Consider the following 16,258-nt stretch of genomic DNA (forward strand, 5'->3'; position numbering starts at 1 on the left):
AAAGCGGAAATGTTGCAGCAGAAGTACTGAGGTAGAGTTCCTGGGGCTGTTCCTTGTAAGAATAGAAAGAAGGTAAATGTTTTGATCTCGGGTTGTTAGGGTTTATCACATGCTGCGGCAAGGCACCCCAAGGCATAAATAACCTATAAGGATCACTTCACCTTCTTGAGAGGCAGTTCCCCCTGGCATGAATTGCAGCAGCACTGCTTTGGAAGAAGCAGCCCATATTTTATTGAAACTGCAGAACTATTCATTTACTTTACTATTTGCTATTTACTATTACTTTACTTCTCATTCCGTCCAAGAAGAGCACACACCAACTGCAGATGCTTCCTCAGCCTGACGAAGGGTTTTTAAACCCAAAAGCTGGCTAAAAAAAATTTTTCCAACTATTTAGTTGTGCTAATAAAAGATATCAGATTTACCCAAAAAACCTTATCCGACTAATCTTGTAGGCACCTATAATCCACTAAGAAGCCTGTTTCCACTGGTGGATATGCAGGCTGATGCCATCCCAAAGCTACCAGGCTGCTCAGAGCCCTCACTCATGCCAAAGCCCCAGAGCAGGATTCTCAAATGAGGCCCCATCTAGCCTATGGTTGGGACCTAACTTTTCTCAAGCAAAGGGCGAAAAAGCCGAGATGCAGCTCAGAGCTGAGAGGTCTATGCAGTGGCAGGGAAACTAGTGCAGTGTTTCTCAACCTTTTAAGTAGCTAACTTAACTAACTTCTGAAAATGTTAATAAGTACCCCAACACTCAATTTTCATGGGGATTTTATATTTACAGACTAACGTGTGCCATATGTTGGAAGAAGGGCTGTGTATATAAGGCCATGATATGACAGATGTCTGACCTGGTGTGGGTAGGGTTGTCACCTTTTACACCAGGGATGCACAACTCAAGTATGTACCTGCACTAGAATTGATGTTTGCCAAAAGTAAGGATCAACCCAGTGCATTGCAAAGTATGGCACACCAAATTATTACTGGGGAATTTAACTTTTTTAGTTGCACCAAAATTTTGCCATAGTTTTGAGAGGAGGGAGGGGTGAGACAAAGAGGAAAAGAGGGCAAGAGAGAGCGTGGAGGTACCTGCATACCCTCTGCCTGTACCTCGCGTACCCCTGGGGTACCACAGGTTGAGAAACTATGAACTAGTGGATAGATGTTGCAACACCGGAGTACCTTTAAAGGTCTAACCCTTAATCTTTCTGTGCCTCACTTTCCCCACTGCAAATCTGGAATAATTATGTTTTCCTGGTCTGTCTTGTCTATTTAATCTGTAAACTCCTTGGAGCAAAAGTTGTCCCTTACTGTGTATCCTTGCAGTGGCTAACTGAATAGGTACCTGCCCGCACTTGCTAATAAAATCCAAATGATAAGGACTCCTAAAAAGAGCATCTCCCTAGCAGAGCCATTTCCCTCACCTTTCCAAGTCATATGCTAACTTTGTATTGACTTGGAGGGCACAGTGCCACTTGCTAACTCACTTCCTGCAGCACCTTCTCTGGTCTCCTCCCATTCAATTATTAACTGTGCTGAACACCACCAGTCATAAGATCTGGTGATATGGATCAAAGGGGGCAGGAGAGCGCAAAAGCCCCCATGGCTCACCAAAAGCATCTGGGAATGTCTCCTAGCTAAAAGAGAGGCATACACCCAATGGAAGGGAGGGGCCATCACCAGGGAGGACTATACTGCAGTTGCTTGGGGATGCAGCGGGGCAGTCAGGAAGGCCAAGGCAGAGATGGGACTGGGACTAGCTTACCGGATCAAGGACAACAAGAAGTCCTTTTTTAAATACATACGGGGCAAACAGAAGGTTCCAGGTAACGTGGGGCCCCTGCAAGACACGCTAGGAAATTTGGTCGTCACACCAGATGACAAAGCTAGCATATTTAACAATTTCTTTGCCTCCGCTTTCCCGAGCAGGGACTGGAACAGTCACCCTACCTCTGGGGCCCCCTCAGGCCCCAGGGGAGGTGCACCTAGACCAAGGGTCAGGGAGGATCTAGTCAGGGAACTTCTGGAGGTACGGGATGTATTCAAATCAGGTGGTCCGGACAATCTCCATCCCAGAGTGCTGAGGAAATTAGCTGAGGTCATTGTGGGACCCCTGGCACGGCTGTTTGAGCACTCGTGGTGCTTTGGTGTGGTGCCAGAGGACTGGAAGAGGGCCAATGTGGTTCCCATCTTCAAAAAGGAGAGGAAGGAGGACCCGGGAAACTATAGGCCAGTATGTCTTACCTCGATCCTGGCCAAGCTTTTTGAGAGAATTATCCTGGCGCATGTCCGTGAGGGGCCAGCGGGGGAGATTATGCTTAGGGGCAACCAACACAAGTTCACTATAGGCAGGTCCTGTCAGACCAACCTGGTGGCCTTCTATGACCAGGTCACCAAATCCTTAGATGCAGGGGTAGCAGTGGACATAGTCTTCCTGGACTTTCAGAAGGCCTTCGACACTGTCTCTCACCCCATTCGCATTAAGAAACTGGGGGACTGTGGTGTCGACACCTACACAGTCAATTGGGTCGTCAAATGGCTGGAGGCCCGCACCCAGAGAGTGATGGTGGATGGGTCATTCTTGACCTCAAGGGATGTGGGCAGTGGGGTCCCCCAGGGCTTGGTCCTCGGGCCCGCACTGTTCAACAGCTTCATCAGTGACTTGGACAAGGGGGTAAAAAGCACCCTGTTCAAATTTGCTGATGACACTAAGATGTGGGGGGATGTGGGCACGCTAGAAGGGAGGAATAGGCTACAATCGGACCTAGACAGGTTACAGGGGTGGGCGGACAAGAATAGGATGGGATTCAACACCGACAAGTGCAAGGTGATGCACCTGGGGAGGAACAACCAGCACCATACCTACAGGCTGAGGAACTCCCTTCTTGTCAGTGCAGAGGCAGAAAAGGATCTTGGAGTCATCATTGATGCCAAGATGAACATGGGCCAGCAGTGTGGGGATGCAGTCAGGAAGGCCAACTGCACCTTGTCATGCATCCACAGATGCATCTCAAGCAGGTCCAAGGAGGTGATCCTCCCCCTCTACGCGGCACTGGTCAGGCCGCAGCTGGAGTACTGCGTCCAGTTCTGGGCGCCGCACTTCAGGAGGGATGTGGACAACATGGAGAGGGTCCAGAGGAGGCCACTCGCATGATCGGGGGCAGCAGGGCAGGCCCGACGAGGAGAGGCTACGGGACCTGAACCTGTTCAGCCTCCACAAGAGAAGGCTGAGGGAGATCTAGTGGCCTGTTACAAACTAGTCAGAGGGGACCAGCAGGCATTGGGGAAGTCCCTGTTCCCCTGTGCACTACCAGGAGTGACCAGGAATAATGGTCACAAGCTGGCAGAAGGTAGATTCAGGCTAGACATCAGGAGGCGCTACTTCCCGGTCAGGGCGGCTAGGATCTGGACCCAACTTCCAAGGGAAGTGGTGCTGGCTCCTGCCCTGGGGGTCTTTAAGAGGAGGCTGGATTTATACCTTGCTGGGGTTGTTTGACCCCAGCACTCTTTCCTGCCATGGCAGGGGGTCGGACTCGATGACCTGCTCAGGTCCCTTCCAACCCTAGAAACTATGAAACTATGATACATGGTACGAGATGCCAACCACCAACTGCTAATCCAGAGGGGTGGTTATAATAATAGAAACAGGGATGTAATAAAGCAATCAATTCATAATAGCAAATGAGAAAGGGAGGCAGGGATGGCCCCTTTGGAATGCTTTTCAGATCGACAAACAAACTGACAAACCAGCTGGGGCAGAAATCCAGCGGTGAACATCGCCGTGGAGAATTCCCTGGCTTTGGCTCCGAGAAGTACACAGCCAAGACTGATTTCAGCTGTCAGAAAATGGCTGCTGATAATTTCATGTGTGACCTGCACTTCTTACCACATCACCCTTCCCATTCATAGACATCAAAGGACTTTACAAGAGTATCTGTTTAAGCAGTAAGACTGCCTAGAAAGCCCACAGCCTATTTGAAGGGGTATATCCTAGCAGAGCAAGCATCATGGTAGAGCAGTTTCAGCACATTACTAAGGATTCAAGGGTATAAGTTCAAAGCCCCATGTCAACTCATAGGGTATAAGTTCAAAGCCAGCCATAAATGAGTATTTGGTCATTCAGCTGATGGGGTAAAGGATAGCTGGATATCACGTTAACTATGCTGGGCCATTTGTGTTGGGAAGACCTTGGACTTTTTATGATCCGATTCCTATAGACTACAGGCTAGATCCAATCCCATCTATTTTGCACCTAAGTGGATGCAGACACCTAAATGTGATCCTGATCAAATATTCTACCCTGATCAAGTCCCTTCAAGGGGAAGAAACTGCAACTTGACACCCCAAGTTCACACAGTAGGCAGTACAAATGGAAAAAGAACCCAGCACATTTGCCTTCTAGTCTAGTACCCCGTTTACCAGGCTACACTTTCTAGGCTACAAGCCCTCTATGCTATTTTACACCACGGCAGGTCACAGGTTTGAGTAGGGTGGCCATCAAAGAAGCCAGTCCAGTTGTCCTCTGTCCTCTATTGATACGAAACTAGACTCCTTTATGTCCTCTATTTTTCTCTTGAAGAGAAATCCTTAGCAAGGTACCAAAACTGCTCTACCGTGATGCTTGCTCTGCTAGGACAGAGGCGGACAATTATTTTGGGTATGGAGCCGCTTACTGAGTTTTGGCAAGCCCTCAAGGGCCACATGACAGGCAGCTAGGGGCAGAGAAATATGAATTTTCAAAATGTTTTAGGGGCCCCGCAGACCGGATAGAATGGCCTGGTGGGCCGCATCTGGACCGCGGGCCGCATTTTGCCCACCCCTGCGCTAGGATATACCCCTTTAAATGGACTGTGGGCTTTCTAGGCCACGTCCCTGCTTAAAAAGATACTTCTTTAGTCATCTTTGTAAAGTCCTTTGATGTCTATGAATGGAAAGGGCAATGTGGTGAGAAGTAAAGAGAAAAATAGAGGACATAAAGGCATTGAGTTTCGTATCAAGAGGATGGAGGACAGAGTAGCAGAAAACCAGAATGTCCTCTATGATGGCCACCCTTGCTCTGAGGCAAGTAACGCACAACACCCAGAACAGATGCACATCCACAAAGGGAGTTCATTACCACGTGACCTGCTGTGTCAGATTCACAAGCACAGGAGTCCTGCAGGAAAAGCAGAGGGGCGTATACTGGTTCAAATCTATTCTGAAAGTAACTTCACTCGCACAGTTAGATCACATTCTCTCGAGATCAGATCGACTGGGTGTTGGCATGGGCACGTTAATCTGCAAGTGAAGCCAAAAGGCTACCTCTTACAGTTCAGGAGCCATCTATCACTGAGACGTGACCTTCAGGCAGAACAGAGAGTACCAGCACCTCTGACCTTAAACATAGGGGAAGCATGCTTGGCGTTCAGTGCGGTGGCAGCAACACCGCACTAGAAAACCCAGGCTCAAGAAGTTCATCTTTCCAACAGTTAAAGGAACAAGCTGCATTCAGCAAGAGATCAGTCCAGAGGGGAGGGAGAATGCTGAATCTGTAGTACGTATATGGAGGTCCATCTTCTAATCTAGAGGTGGCGGACAAGGACTAGCAGAATATTTTCCCCATTCTTTCCAGATACAGAAAAAGTATGGATATGTTTACAGATGTGAGGGATCTGCTTAGTTTTTTTATCTTTGAAATGGGAGGAAAATGAAGTCTGAACTTCCCTGATTTTGCTGGAGGGTTTTTATTGAAGGATGTAGATTTAGATTAGAAGTTCTCTCAGTCATTAATCAAAGGGATGTGGCTGTAATTGTGTTTAACAAAAGACAGCTGTGCTCCCAAATTTCATTTAAGCATTACTAGAGCTAAATACATTTGAATAAAAGTAACCACCAAAGTTTAAGCAACCTGAGTTAAAAATCACTTCTGCCCTGTTTTCAGCTCTCAGGTTCTTTTCCATAGGATTTCTAATACATTATCCTGATTCTCCCATCAAACATACAATCCTAAACATCCAATGGGTTTCAGGCCTGCTTTATGCACAGCAAAGTGGAAAGTACAGCAAAAACTCTTCTTTTTTTTTTTTTCACTTTGCAGGTCACATTTGCCGTGGACCTGAAAGCACTCCTTGCTTCAAGTGTTCAAAACTGCACAGCTGCCATGTGATGTTAGTTGCCTTGAGGGCAGCCCCTCAAACCCAGCTGCTTAAAGAGCAAACCTAAAAAGAGAAGGTTAACAGAAATACATTGCACCTCCCCAAGCCCTTGGGAAATGTAAACTCTTGAGAACTTGGGAGCCAATCTACATGCCAGACCACAAGGTCACATAGTGTACATAGAGTAGACAGCCTCTATGCCAAGGCATCATCCTTAGGGTAGTGTTAAGGAAGGAAAGCCTGAACCCAAGCTAGGGACCATATACAAGGTAGCAAGAGGGGAATAGCTCTGGAAGGAAGAGAGACCATGAGGGGCAGAATGCAATGTGCTAGTTGTAAATACAGCAATATACCAAATGCTAATGGGAGCTAATGACCAAAGCAGCACACTGAGAATCAGCCCAATTTCTTTACTATTTTGAACTCACATGGCTAAGTCACTCCTCTTACACTCACATAAACATAATGAAGGGTCACAGAAAACTCAGGGCTGAGGGACCCAATGACAGCTCTTTAGGTAATAGCAGCTTTAAGGGAGCAACTTAGGCTTCTGATCTGATTTACAGGAATCTCCAACCCAAGGGTGTCAACAAGGTCTTCCTGGACTGGGGGACACTCCCAAGCATATCCCATGCATCCATTCCCACTCACATGTCAAACCCAGAGACACAGGAGCAACGGGCTCCAGGGTCTTGAAAGCTGCCACGGAGAGTCAGCCACATGACCACGGAAGCAGGGGCAAATGAGAGAGATTTGCTCAGGGGTGTCCTTCTCGAGATATACCAGGGATGTGGTGTAGCCATACCTAGAATATGCCTGGCTTATAGATTCATAGGCTTTCAGGCCAGAAGGAACCATTGTGACCATCTGCTCTGACTTTCAACATAGCATAACAGGTCATAGTATTTCACCAATAATGATCCCTGCATCATACCTGCAACTTCTAGTTGAACTAGAGCAAAAGACACCAACTCCTGGTTTAAAAGCCTCAAGTAGCTGATGAGCTGTTGGTTGTAGCTCTGTTGGTCTAAGGACATAGGCAGACAAGGGGCTTTGGGTAAATGTGAAATCTTTTATTAAACCAAATAAATAGCTGGAAAAAATTGTTCTTTGCAAGCTTTTGGGTATAAACACCCTTCTTCAGGCAAGGGGAGAGGATGCACTATATCCTGCTGGTTAATTAGCCTAATAAAACAATGACCAACTTATTGGTAATATAGAATATCTCACTTCATGGATCCCACTCAGTGCCCTGGTACAGAAGAGTCATATTGTGCAGGCAAGTTACAAAATCTGTATGATATTTTTGTTGTCAGAGAGAATTTCAGACTACTATAAAACTATACCATTCCGCCATGCTGTCTCAGTAGCCTGCCTTCCTGTAATTCGCCACAAATCTGAAGGCCGCAATTCACTACAGGGGAAATGCCTCTCTGTGCATCTGGACAAGGCCTATTCAACACTTAGCCCCAGTGGGAAAGTCCGCTCTGTGTGTCCATCTTGCAATTCCAGGCAAGTGCCCGTTGACCATTTGGGAGCTGTAGGACCAGCCTGGTTGCATCCAGCAGAATTCAGAGGCAAGAATCTGTAACATCTTACAACAGCTTTTTACTAGAGCACAGTTGGACATGATACTATTCACATTCTTGCATTATCAAGAGGACAATACAAGAGCACATAGGCATGTTGTGTTGAGTTGGAAATAGATCTTCCCCTCACTGCATGCCACTTTGCTGCATCATATATCAGAATATGGCCATGCCAACAGCATAGTCCATCCATTTTGTACAGTACCCAAGCGTTTGTATCTTATCCAGGCCTTGATTCACAAAAGCACTCAGAGCCAAGTTTTCAAGAACTCAGCACCCACATTTGGCTCTGATTTCCAAGAGAGCTCAACTGAGATTTAAGTTGCATAATAAAGTCTAAATACTCAGTGAGCTCAAAATACTCTCACTTCCATGCTGGCCCTTATGCACAGTAGATGCTGAGCTTTTTGGAAAAATCTGGCCTGTAGATAATGCATATCATAACTCCAATTTAATATTTCTTACGCACCCACAACTCCCATAGCTTCCAATGGAAACATAAGAAGATCAAAGAGCGTAGGCTAGGAGACTCTGGGGGCAGATGGCCTAATCTGAGAACCCCTCTCTTTCAAAATGCCATGAGTTTATTATCCCAAATTCCACAAAGGGTCAAGACAGGTATTTATGTATATATATTGCACACAACTCAGTTTGCTGTGGCGGGAGTGGACCATACTTTAAAAAACTAATGTTCTATGCAAGCGTTAAAGAGCTCAGAGCAGTTTCCATTAAAAAAGGTGTTTCCACTGTGTTGAACCAAAAAATGTTCTCTGCTCTGTAATATGCATTACACTGAGCACCAGTCTCAAAGGTATCAATAAAATATTCCAGTGGTTCTCTACACAAACCACATCGAGGTGAAATGAACTATAGAAGAAGTGTTCGGGTGAAGCTGTAGCCATGATGCTCCAGCAAAACTGTGAGAGGCAAGGATTTTTGTGGGTGATATAATTTATTGAACCATCTGTATAGGTAAAAGGGAAAGAGACAAGCTTTCAGGTACGACAGTACCTTTTCTCAGGTCTCATCAAAAGAAACTGACTTCCTTAGGTCTTACCTGAGGAAGGGTACAGTGATACCTGAAAACTTGTCTGTCTCTTCTAATTATACAGTTGGCCCAAGAAAAGATTTTAGCCATGAAAATCTTTGCCTCTCACACTATAGAAGATGTCCCTCATCATTGCCCAGAAACATAAGAAATAAGGGATGAAGAGAAGAATGATTAACTCCCAAATTTGCTTCCCCTATCCTCCCCATTCACAGAGAAGTGATGCATTTAATTTTCCTCTTGGCTGCTTATGTTAGTTTGCCATAACACTAAACACCTCTGACGGACAAGTAAATACACCTTAGCTGGAATGGAAAGCACATCTCTCCTAGGTCAAGATGTTGCGCTGGAAAATTAAGTCTGTGCCGTAGCTTTCAATGTAATATCTGATGTGTTAATGGCTTACTTAGTTATCTCACATTACACCAGTGACATTTGGAGACATGATGAAGCTGTACCTCTTTGAAGTGACCTAACAAGCTTCTATACTGTACATATGAAGCTAATGACATTTCACAGGGGAATAAAAAACTCCATTGCCAAAATGGACCCTAATTCGATTAAAAGGCATTGCATTTTAAATGGATTAAAGGATTATTTTTTTAAATAAATTTTATGAGAAATCTGTTGCCAGGAGTAATTTCTAAGGCAAACTGTGTAACACAGTAAGCATCAAACCAGACACGTTAGGTATAGCTAGAGACAGAGCCAGCAAACTTGCCGCTACTGGATTAGGGAAGAGAGGATGGCCTTGCTGTTAGATTATTGTTCTGACTTTTCTATAGATCTCCTGTGTGACCTTGGAGTCACTTAGGGCCAGATGTGCAGAAGGATCTTGGCATGGTAAATGCCACACTGAACTTTTTGGTGCCTATTTTCAGGGGTGAAATTCAAAAGCCTGAAACCTCTACACAGTCACTGGGCAGTTAGGTACCTAGGCAATGGATTCTCAGGAGGAAGTATATTAATTAAAGGGGTTGATTAATTAATCAACCACTAGAGAACACTGAAGAAAGGTAGATCCCACACCCTTTGCACGTCTACATGAGACGTTTAATGCGCAGTAGCCTAATAACACTGCACAGTAGTATGCTGGGCAAAAACCATGCTAATACACTACTGTACAGTAGTATTAGACTACTACACAGTAGGCGTCACTAAAAAACCATGCACCGGTGTTACTGCGCAGTAACTATAGTTACTGTGCATTTAGTTAGTACTTCTTTAAGCAAGTACTAAACTAAATGTGCAGTAACTACTATGCATTAATAAACATATAGACACACCTCCTGTCTCTCTCCTGCATTTAAGCACCCGGATGCAGCCTTGAATTAGGGGTCTACGGCAGTTTGGGATTCATAACCCTAAACCACTTCCTAGACTGAGGCGTGTAAACTGATTACAAGGCACTAGCACCTTCTTTTCGGTTTAGACACATCCAGTGCAGAATGCAGGGATGGTGCCAACCAACTTCTGCATAGTAGCTGCGCACCAGAATGAACGCACACTAAAAATCTATCAAAGACAAGAATACTCAGTTACCGGTGGGGGCACATTTCTCACAAGAAAACCACTCTCTCTCTCCAATCTCTCAGTTCGAATCCTCAAAGGGAACTTACAAAACACTTCTCAGAGATGAGCCTATGAACTCCACTTCATCAACCTCCTGCATACAAAAAATCGTGGACTAAATATAGACATTGGATTTATGTCACATTATAACCTGCCTGACATCTGACTCCCCAGGTACCTCTCCACTATTTAACTGCTACATTCATCTCCCTTCTCTCCCCTCCCCTTCCCACCCAGCCTGTCTCTCACCCACCGACTCCTCAATTTACATCTTCACTGACTGCCTCCCTTGCTTGCAGCCCTGCCTCTGGCTTCTTTAGTATTCATTCCCTCCAGGAAGAGCACACACCAACTACAGAGACTTCCTCAGCCTGACAAAGGGTTTTTAAACCCAAAAGCTTGCTTAAAAAATGTTTTTCCAACTATTTAAGTTGGTCTAATAAAAGATATCAGATTCACCCAAAGAACCTGTCTGCCTAGTAGCTTATTGGGCATTCACTCAGGAAATAGGATACCTGGATCCTATGGTTTTCTTAGCTTAAAGGGATTCAGACCCATATCTTACACCACATAGGGCAGTGCCTGAGCTACGAAGCAGCAGCGGCACTTACAAACCCTCCTAGGTTGAAGCTGGGAGCTTATTAGCATACATACAACACAGCATGAAGAATAAGTCCATACCGCAAGCTTACCATGGCCAGGCAGGCGTGCCCTCAAGCATGCCACACTGTTCCAGGCAGTATCACTTCTGCACCAGAAGCAATGAAGCCATGTCTGCACAGCACTTACTTAGCACTGCTAAGGGTGAATGAGTGCAGCTTTTTGAGATTCTTGGATGCAAGAGTTCAAGTAGCCTTGGCTTTTCAAATGAAAAAAAAATCTGATCTGAGCTAAACTGGTGTTTTTCCATGAAATCAAAGGGGCTCAGAAGAGGAACGAGATTCTAGCTACAGGGCACGTCTACACGAGACACTTTACTTGATACTAGTGCAAATTACTGTGCAGTGGGTGCATCTACATGAGACGCAAGGTGCTCAGTAACCTAACTCTACTGTGTAGTAGCACACAGGGCAAAACCTCTGCTAATACACTGCTGCGCAGTAGTATTAGGCTACTGTACTGTTAGCATCACTAAAAAGCCATACATTGGCACTACACCATAGTGTAGCCGTACACTGGCAATTGTGCAGTAGCACCAGCTACTGTGTATTGATTTAGTACTTAGTTGTACAAGTACTAAACTTAATAAGCAGTAACTATGGCCCATTAATGAACATGTAGACACACCCAGTAAGCATCAGCATCTACACATGCAGATGCTTCCTATGCAGTAATTTGCTTTAATCATAAGTAAATTTGCTACCTGTAAATACAAGTAGCAAACTTACTTGTGATTAGTTACTGAGCGGTACAGTACATGTAGATGGCTGACCGGGACCAAATTGCTCCTGGTCAGCCAGGCAGCAGGGAGCAGGAGATTGCTCCCTGCCCTGCGAAGCTGCCTGTTGCCAGGGTGGGCTCTACCACCAGAAGCTGGGTGGGGACAGTGTCCCCCTACCCCGGCAGCAGGGAGCTCCCAGCCCCTGCTCCCCGATCACAATTGCAGAGTGCGGGTTGGGAAACCCCTGCATGGGGAGAGTTTCCAGCCCAGCCTAGAACTGGCTGGGACCTTCCCCTGGCTGGGTCAGGATCCAGCCAGTACCCCAGCTGCGTGGGGAAGTCTGTATGTGCAGCCTGGGGGCAGCTGGGGACAGTTGTGTTTTGGCCAGTCCTCAGCAAGCTCTGGGGTGTATGTGCAGACTTCCCCGCTCAGCCTGGGGCTAGTCAGGAACTGTTCTGGTCAGGCCCCATGTCCTGATTGAGTGATTGAGGCGTGGGGCTTAGAAAGAGCTGGGGGGGGGGGGCAGGTCCTAGACCTCTGCCTTTATCCGCTGGTGGGACAGCTAGCAGTGAGCCCCTGGCTGGGCTTGGATTCCCTGCAGCTCTTTCCAAGCCCCCTGCCCCCAGTTAGAGAGCCAGGGCCAGGAGCTCCCTGTGGCCAGGGCAGAGGGACATTGTCCCCACCCAGGCTCCAGTGGCAGAGCCCGCCTCCACAGCAGGTAGCTCTAGGGGGCAGGGAGCAATCTCCCACCCCCACCAAAAGACAGCTGTCTCCTGGCCCCGTGCTCCCTACTAGCTCCTGGGCTAGCACCCAGGGTAGGCCTAGAACTCCCCTGACTGCTGCAGGGGGCTGGTGCAGGCCTGGAGTGGGTGGGTGCAGGCTGCTGCCAGAAGCAGCAAATCTGCTCCCACATCCCAGCATGTGCAGATGCCTGCCCAGGGTAGGTTTACTCCATAGTACTTTAAAGTAAACCCATCCTGCATCATTTGTACATGTAGACAATGCCCACAGAGACCCAAGTAAAGAAAAGCCAGACCTCTAGCATGAGCATAACTGGGTCCCACGAAGGGTGTATGAGCTATCTGTAGAGGCCCTGAAGGAGTTGTCTTATTTCACACTAGCCACAGTGAGGAGTGTCATTTCAAGAGAAAGTAATGAATCAAACCATTTTATTTTACAGAACTTGTCAGAGCATCATGTATAATCCACTGCTATCTCCTCCTGGACTTGGGTATTCTTTAAGAGTCATTTTAATACACCAACTGCTCATAAAAATCCTAGTTCATAATTAGGCTCCTTAGGACTCAGCCTAGTTCAGGTTTGGTGGAATAATTACCAGTATCATAGGCAATGCTTAAGAATTAATCAGTAATCATCAGTTCTGGTCCTACTTCCAGGGAAGTCAAGTTAGCAGATTGGATTGAATTCTGCCACCCCTACTCATGTTAACTAGCACCTGTTCCACTGGCCCAGCCAATGCTTCCAATGCAACCTGGGGTCAAATGAAGGCCCAATGCAAAGCCTATTGAAGGTAACGGAAAGACTCTGATTGATTTCAACAATAAATTAGCATTGGTGCTAGTATAAAGATGAGCACTAGCATCTTACCCACTCTGAGCAGGATTTGGCTGACTGTGCATCAGTCAGTCGAATCTAGTTCAGGGACTGACATAGCATTACTAACCTAAGTGGTACACAGGCATAAGTCAAGTCCAGGTTATATGGTGATGGCAGTCACCTTTTCAAAGAGCAGTTCTTACAATGACGTATTAAAATGCAAATAAAGACGACATCTCTGTTACCACTGTTCTAGGTTCTGACTCCTGTACCCCCACCGATACTACAGTGACAGAGAAAAAATGAGTGAAAAGATACAAGCATAACTAAGTCCACAAATTTGTTTTCTTCTTTTTTTCATTCAGAATTAATTCTCTGATATTGCCTGATGACATAGCATTAGGAAACAAGCTCGCTTAATTGTGGGCGACTGAGCAAAGCATTACATGGTGACAGGTAAAACTAAAGAATGTCTGATACCACCCTAGATCTCCTTAAAAGAAATGTTTTTCAAAGAAAGCTTTAGTAGGTAAGTAATGTCCTGCCTTATTTCACATACAGAACATTATCTGAAAGTCACTGGAGGTTTTCAGCAGAATTCAACCTCAGGATTCATTTACAAGAAAAGGATTCATTTGAGAAAAGTTTAGACCGTTAGGAAGTACAGAATGAAAGCAATGCACATGAAGGTTAGTTTCTCCTTTCTGAAGTTTGGGCCACGTTCTGTGCTCAATTAATGATGTATAAACGTAAAGTAATTCCACTGAGGCCAATGAAGTTGTTCTGGATTTCCCACATTCATGTAATATGAATATGGCCAGTTGTGTAGAAGCTTTTAGGTTATTTGGGCAGAACCCCACTGACCTCAAGGGCAGAATTAGGTATTCAAAGTCTACATCTGTGAAGAAAATTGATCCACCGATATTTTATAGAAAAAATAAAGAACTTGAGACAAATAACATAACTAAACATGCATTTACATGAGGATTCACTTGCAGGTTACTTTAAACAAAAGCTAAAAAAAAAGCCAATATCTGCTTTCAAAGATAATTGTCACACAGCAGCTTCCCTTCATTCATTCATGCATGAGCATAAAACCATTTTAGCAGGAACAAAAACATTTCCAAGTTCTCTGTCTCAAACCATTTGCCTTGAAGCAGGTGATGTCTTTAAAGAGGCACCGAGTGAAAGGTTGACTAAAGAGACCTAGGCAAGATCAAGTTTTGATAAGCTGCCAGTAACATGAATGTGTTAAGGACCTACTGGCTTTAAGCATTAGTGCCCCCTCTCTCTATGTATATGTTACAGGGGCATATGCACAATTAAAGCACAGTGACATACTGTATCTCTACCATGCAGCACCTTGTGAGATCTTTTACAGCGAACTCAGGGACTCGTAACGGCAACTGCATCATGCATATTGCTGTCCATCGAATTCAGCTCCAACTACAACGAAGGAAGCTGAGAGTGCTTTGTAAGCTCAGGTCCACGTAGCAGGTCACAGTGCATTTAAGGCACACAAGCAGGATGATCACTCTGTCCTAATGAGAAGTGCGTTGTGGCAAGCTGCAAATGACTCACAAGGAAATGCTACTACTCAGATTCTCAGCCTTCACTGATGCTATCCAGACTCTATCAAGTTAACACCAGCTGCAGCCACATCAGACTTTTGTAAGGAGCAGGCTTTGGCATTTACTTTACAGTAACTTTTCTCTTACCTATCAAAAACCACCGCAGCATAAGCAGGCTCCGCAAATATGACTTCCCCAGACAGGAATTCTTTGACTGCCTTCAAAGCCCTGCCTTTGCCTTCCGACGTGAACACTTCCACCGTCTCCATTCCCCCTTTTGTCATGTCAGGGAAACCCAGCTCCTAATGCGAGTGAGCCAACTCTCTTGTCACTCCTGCTATTTCAACACCTTCAGCCTGACCCAGGACCAGTCCTATATATGGACTACGTTGCCTCCTCCCCCCACCCATTTTCCATAGGAGGGGAGGGGGAGAAACCCTTTAGCTTAATGCAGTGCTAAGCACGGAAGCCAAATGGTTGGTCATGCATTACCAGTGCCGTCAGCTTCATTAGGAAAAGCCCATCTGAAAAACTCATTGGCATTGTTTCTGCCAGTTGAAAGCTTTTGTATATGTTATGACCACCGAGTGTAATTTATTCTCTCCCATTGGAAAGAGAATGCATTCACTTTAACGGGGTATTTTTAGAAACCACATGCTTCTGTCTATCAGGAGCCAACAGCTGAGACAGCCATAAGTGGTGGGCTGGGTTGTGTGTCTGGGGTTCTTTCCACTGTCATTTAGGCTCTTCCAGAAATCAAACAATGCTGCTTTATTTGTACCCTCCAGGAGATGTGCTGGAGGCAAGGGTGAGGAAGGTCTGTCAAACATGCAGGCTAAAATTACCCCATCTGCTGCAGCAGACAACAGGCACAAAAGAGAGATGCTTGCCACATGCCAACTGAGTGACTTGGAGAAGTGCAGGGAATGAGCTGGAAGGCGCCTCTTTAGAAGCAGGCATGACATATTAGCTGTCTGTCAGGAGTTCAACAGACTAAACTCAATGAAATGCTAGCTAGTTTGGGGGCTGTGTTTCTCCCCAATGCAACTCTATGGAATTCAAAGGATGGTCTGGACCCAGAGCAGGTAAAGAGAGGATAATATCCCAGGTAAGCTCAAATGATTTATAAAATGGCACATTGTTTCTACCCTTCACCTGCACCCATCAGTGTAAAACCAAAATAACACTACTGAAGTCACTGGGATCCCTCCAGATTTCTGCTGATTTTAATAGAAAGAAGAATCTTGCTGTGAAAACTCAAACCAGTCAGTATTGGTATTTGGTATTTCAGTATTATTTATTAATATTTTGTATGTCTATGGTCCCAGTAATTTTACCACATCTATCACTGGGAATCCAGAGTGCCTTGCGCACATGAATGAATGTAGACTCTATCCCTTTGT

The 16,258-nt window shown here is 45.6% G+C and overlaps 1 protein-coding gene across 3 annotated transcripts in view; it reads right to left on the minus strand.

Moving 5' to 3' along the window:
* SMYD1 (SET and MYND domain containing 1) overlaps nt 1-15,229 on the minus strand; it is a 47,588-nt gene extending 32,359 nt beyond the window's left edge. The window contains exon 1 of one of the 3 annotated variants that reach the window (XM_090035325.1): nt 15,003-15,229. In XM_090035325.1, coding sequence (XP_089891451.1) covers nt 15,003-15,139 — 137 coding nt within the window. In that variant the 5' untranslated portion in view covers nt 15,140-15,229. Of the gene's footprint in view, nt 1-14,646; nt 14,802-15,002 lie in introns of those variants that run through there. The other 2 variants (XM_090035326.1, XM_090035327.1) reach the window with 2 other exon arrangements.
* Nucleotides 15,230-16,258: the final 1,029 nt, after the last annotated feature.

This window comes from Crocodylus siamensis, chromosome 2 (genome assembly GCF_052110815.1).
Source record: "Crocodylus siamensis isolate JL-2025a chromosome 2, ASM5211081v1, whole genome shotgun sequence".
Lineage (NCBI taxonomy): Eukaryota > Metazoa > Chordata > Crocodylia > Crocodylidae > Crocodylus > Crocodylus siamensis.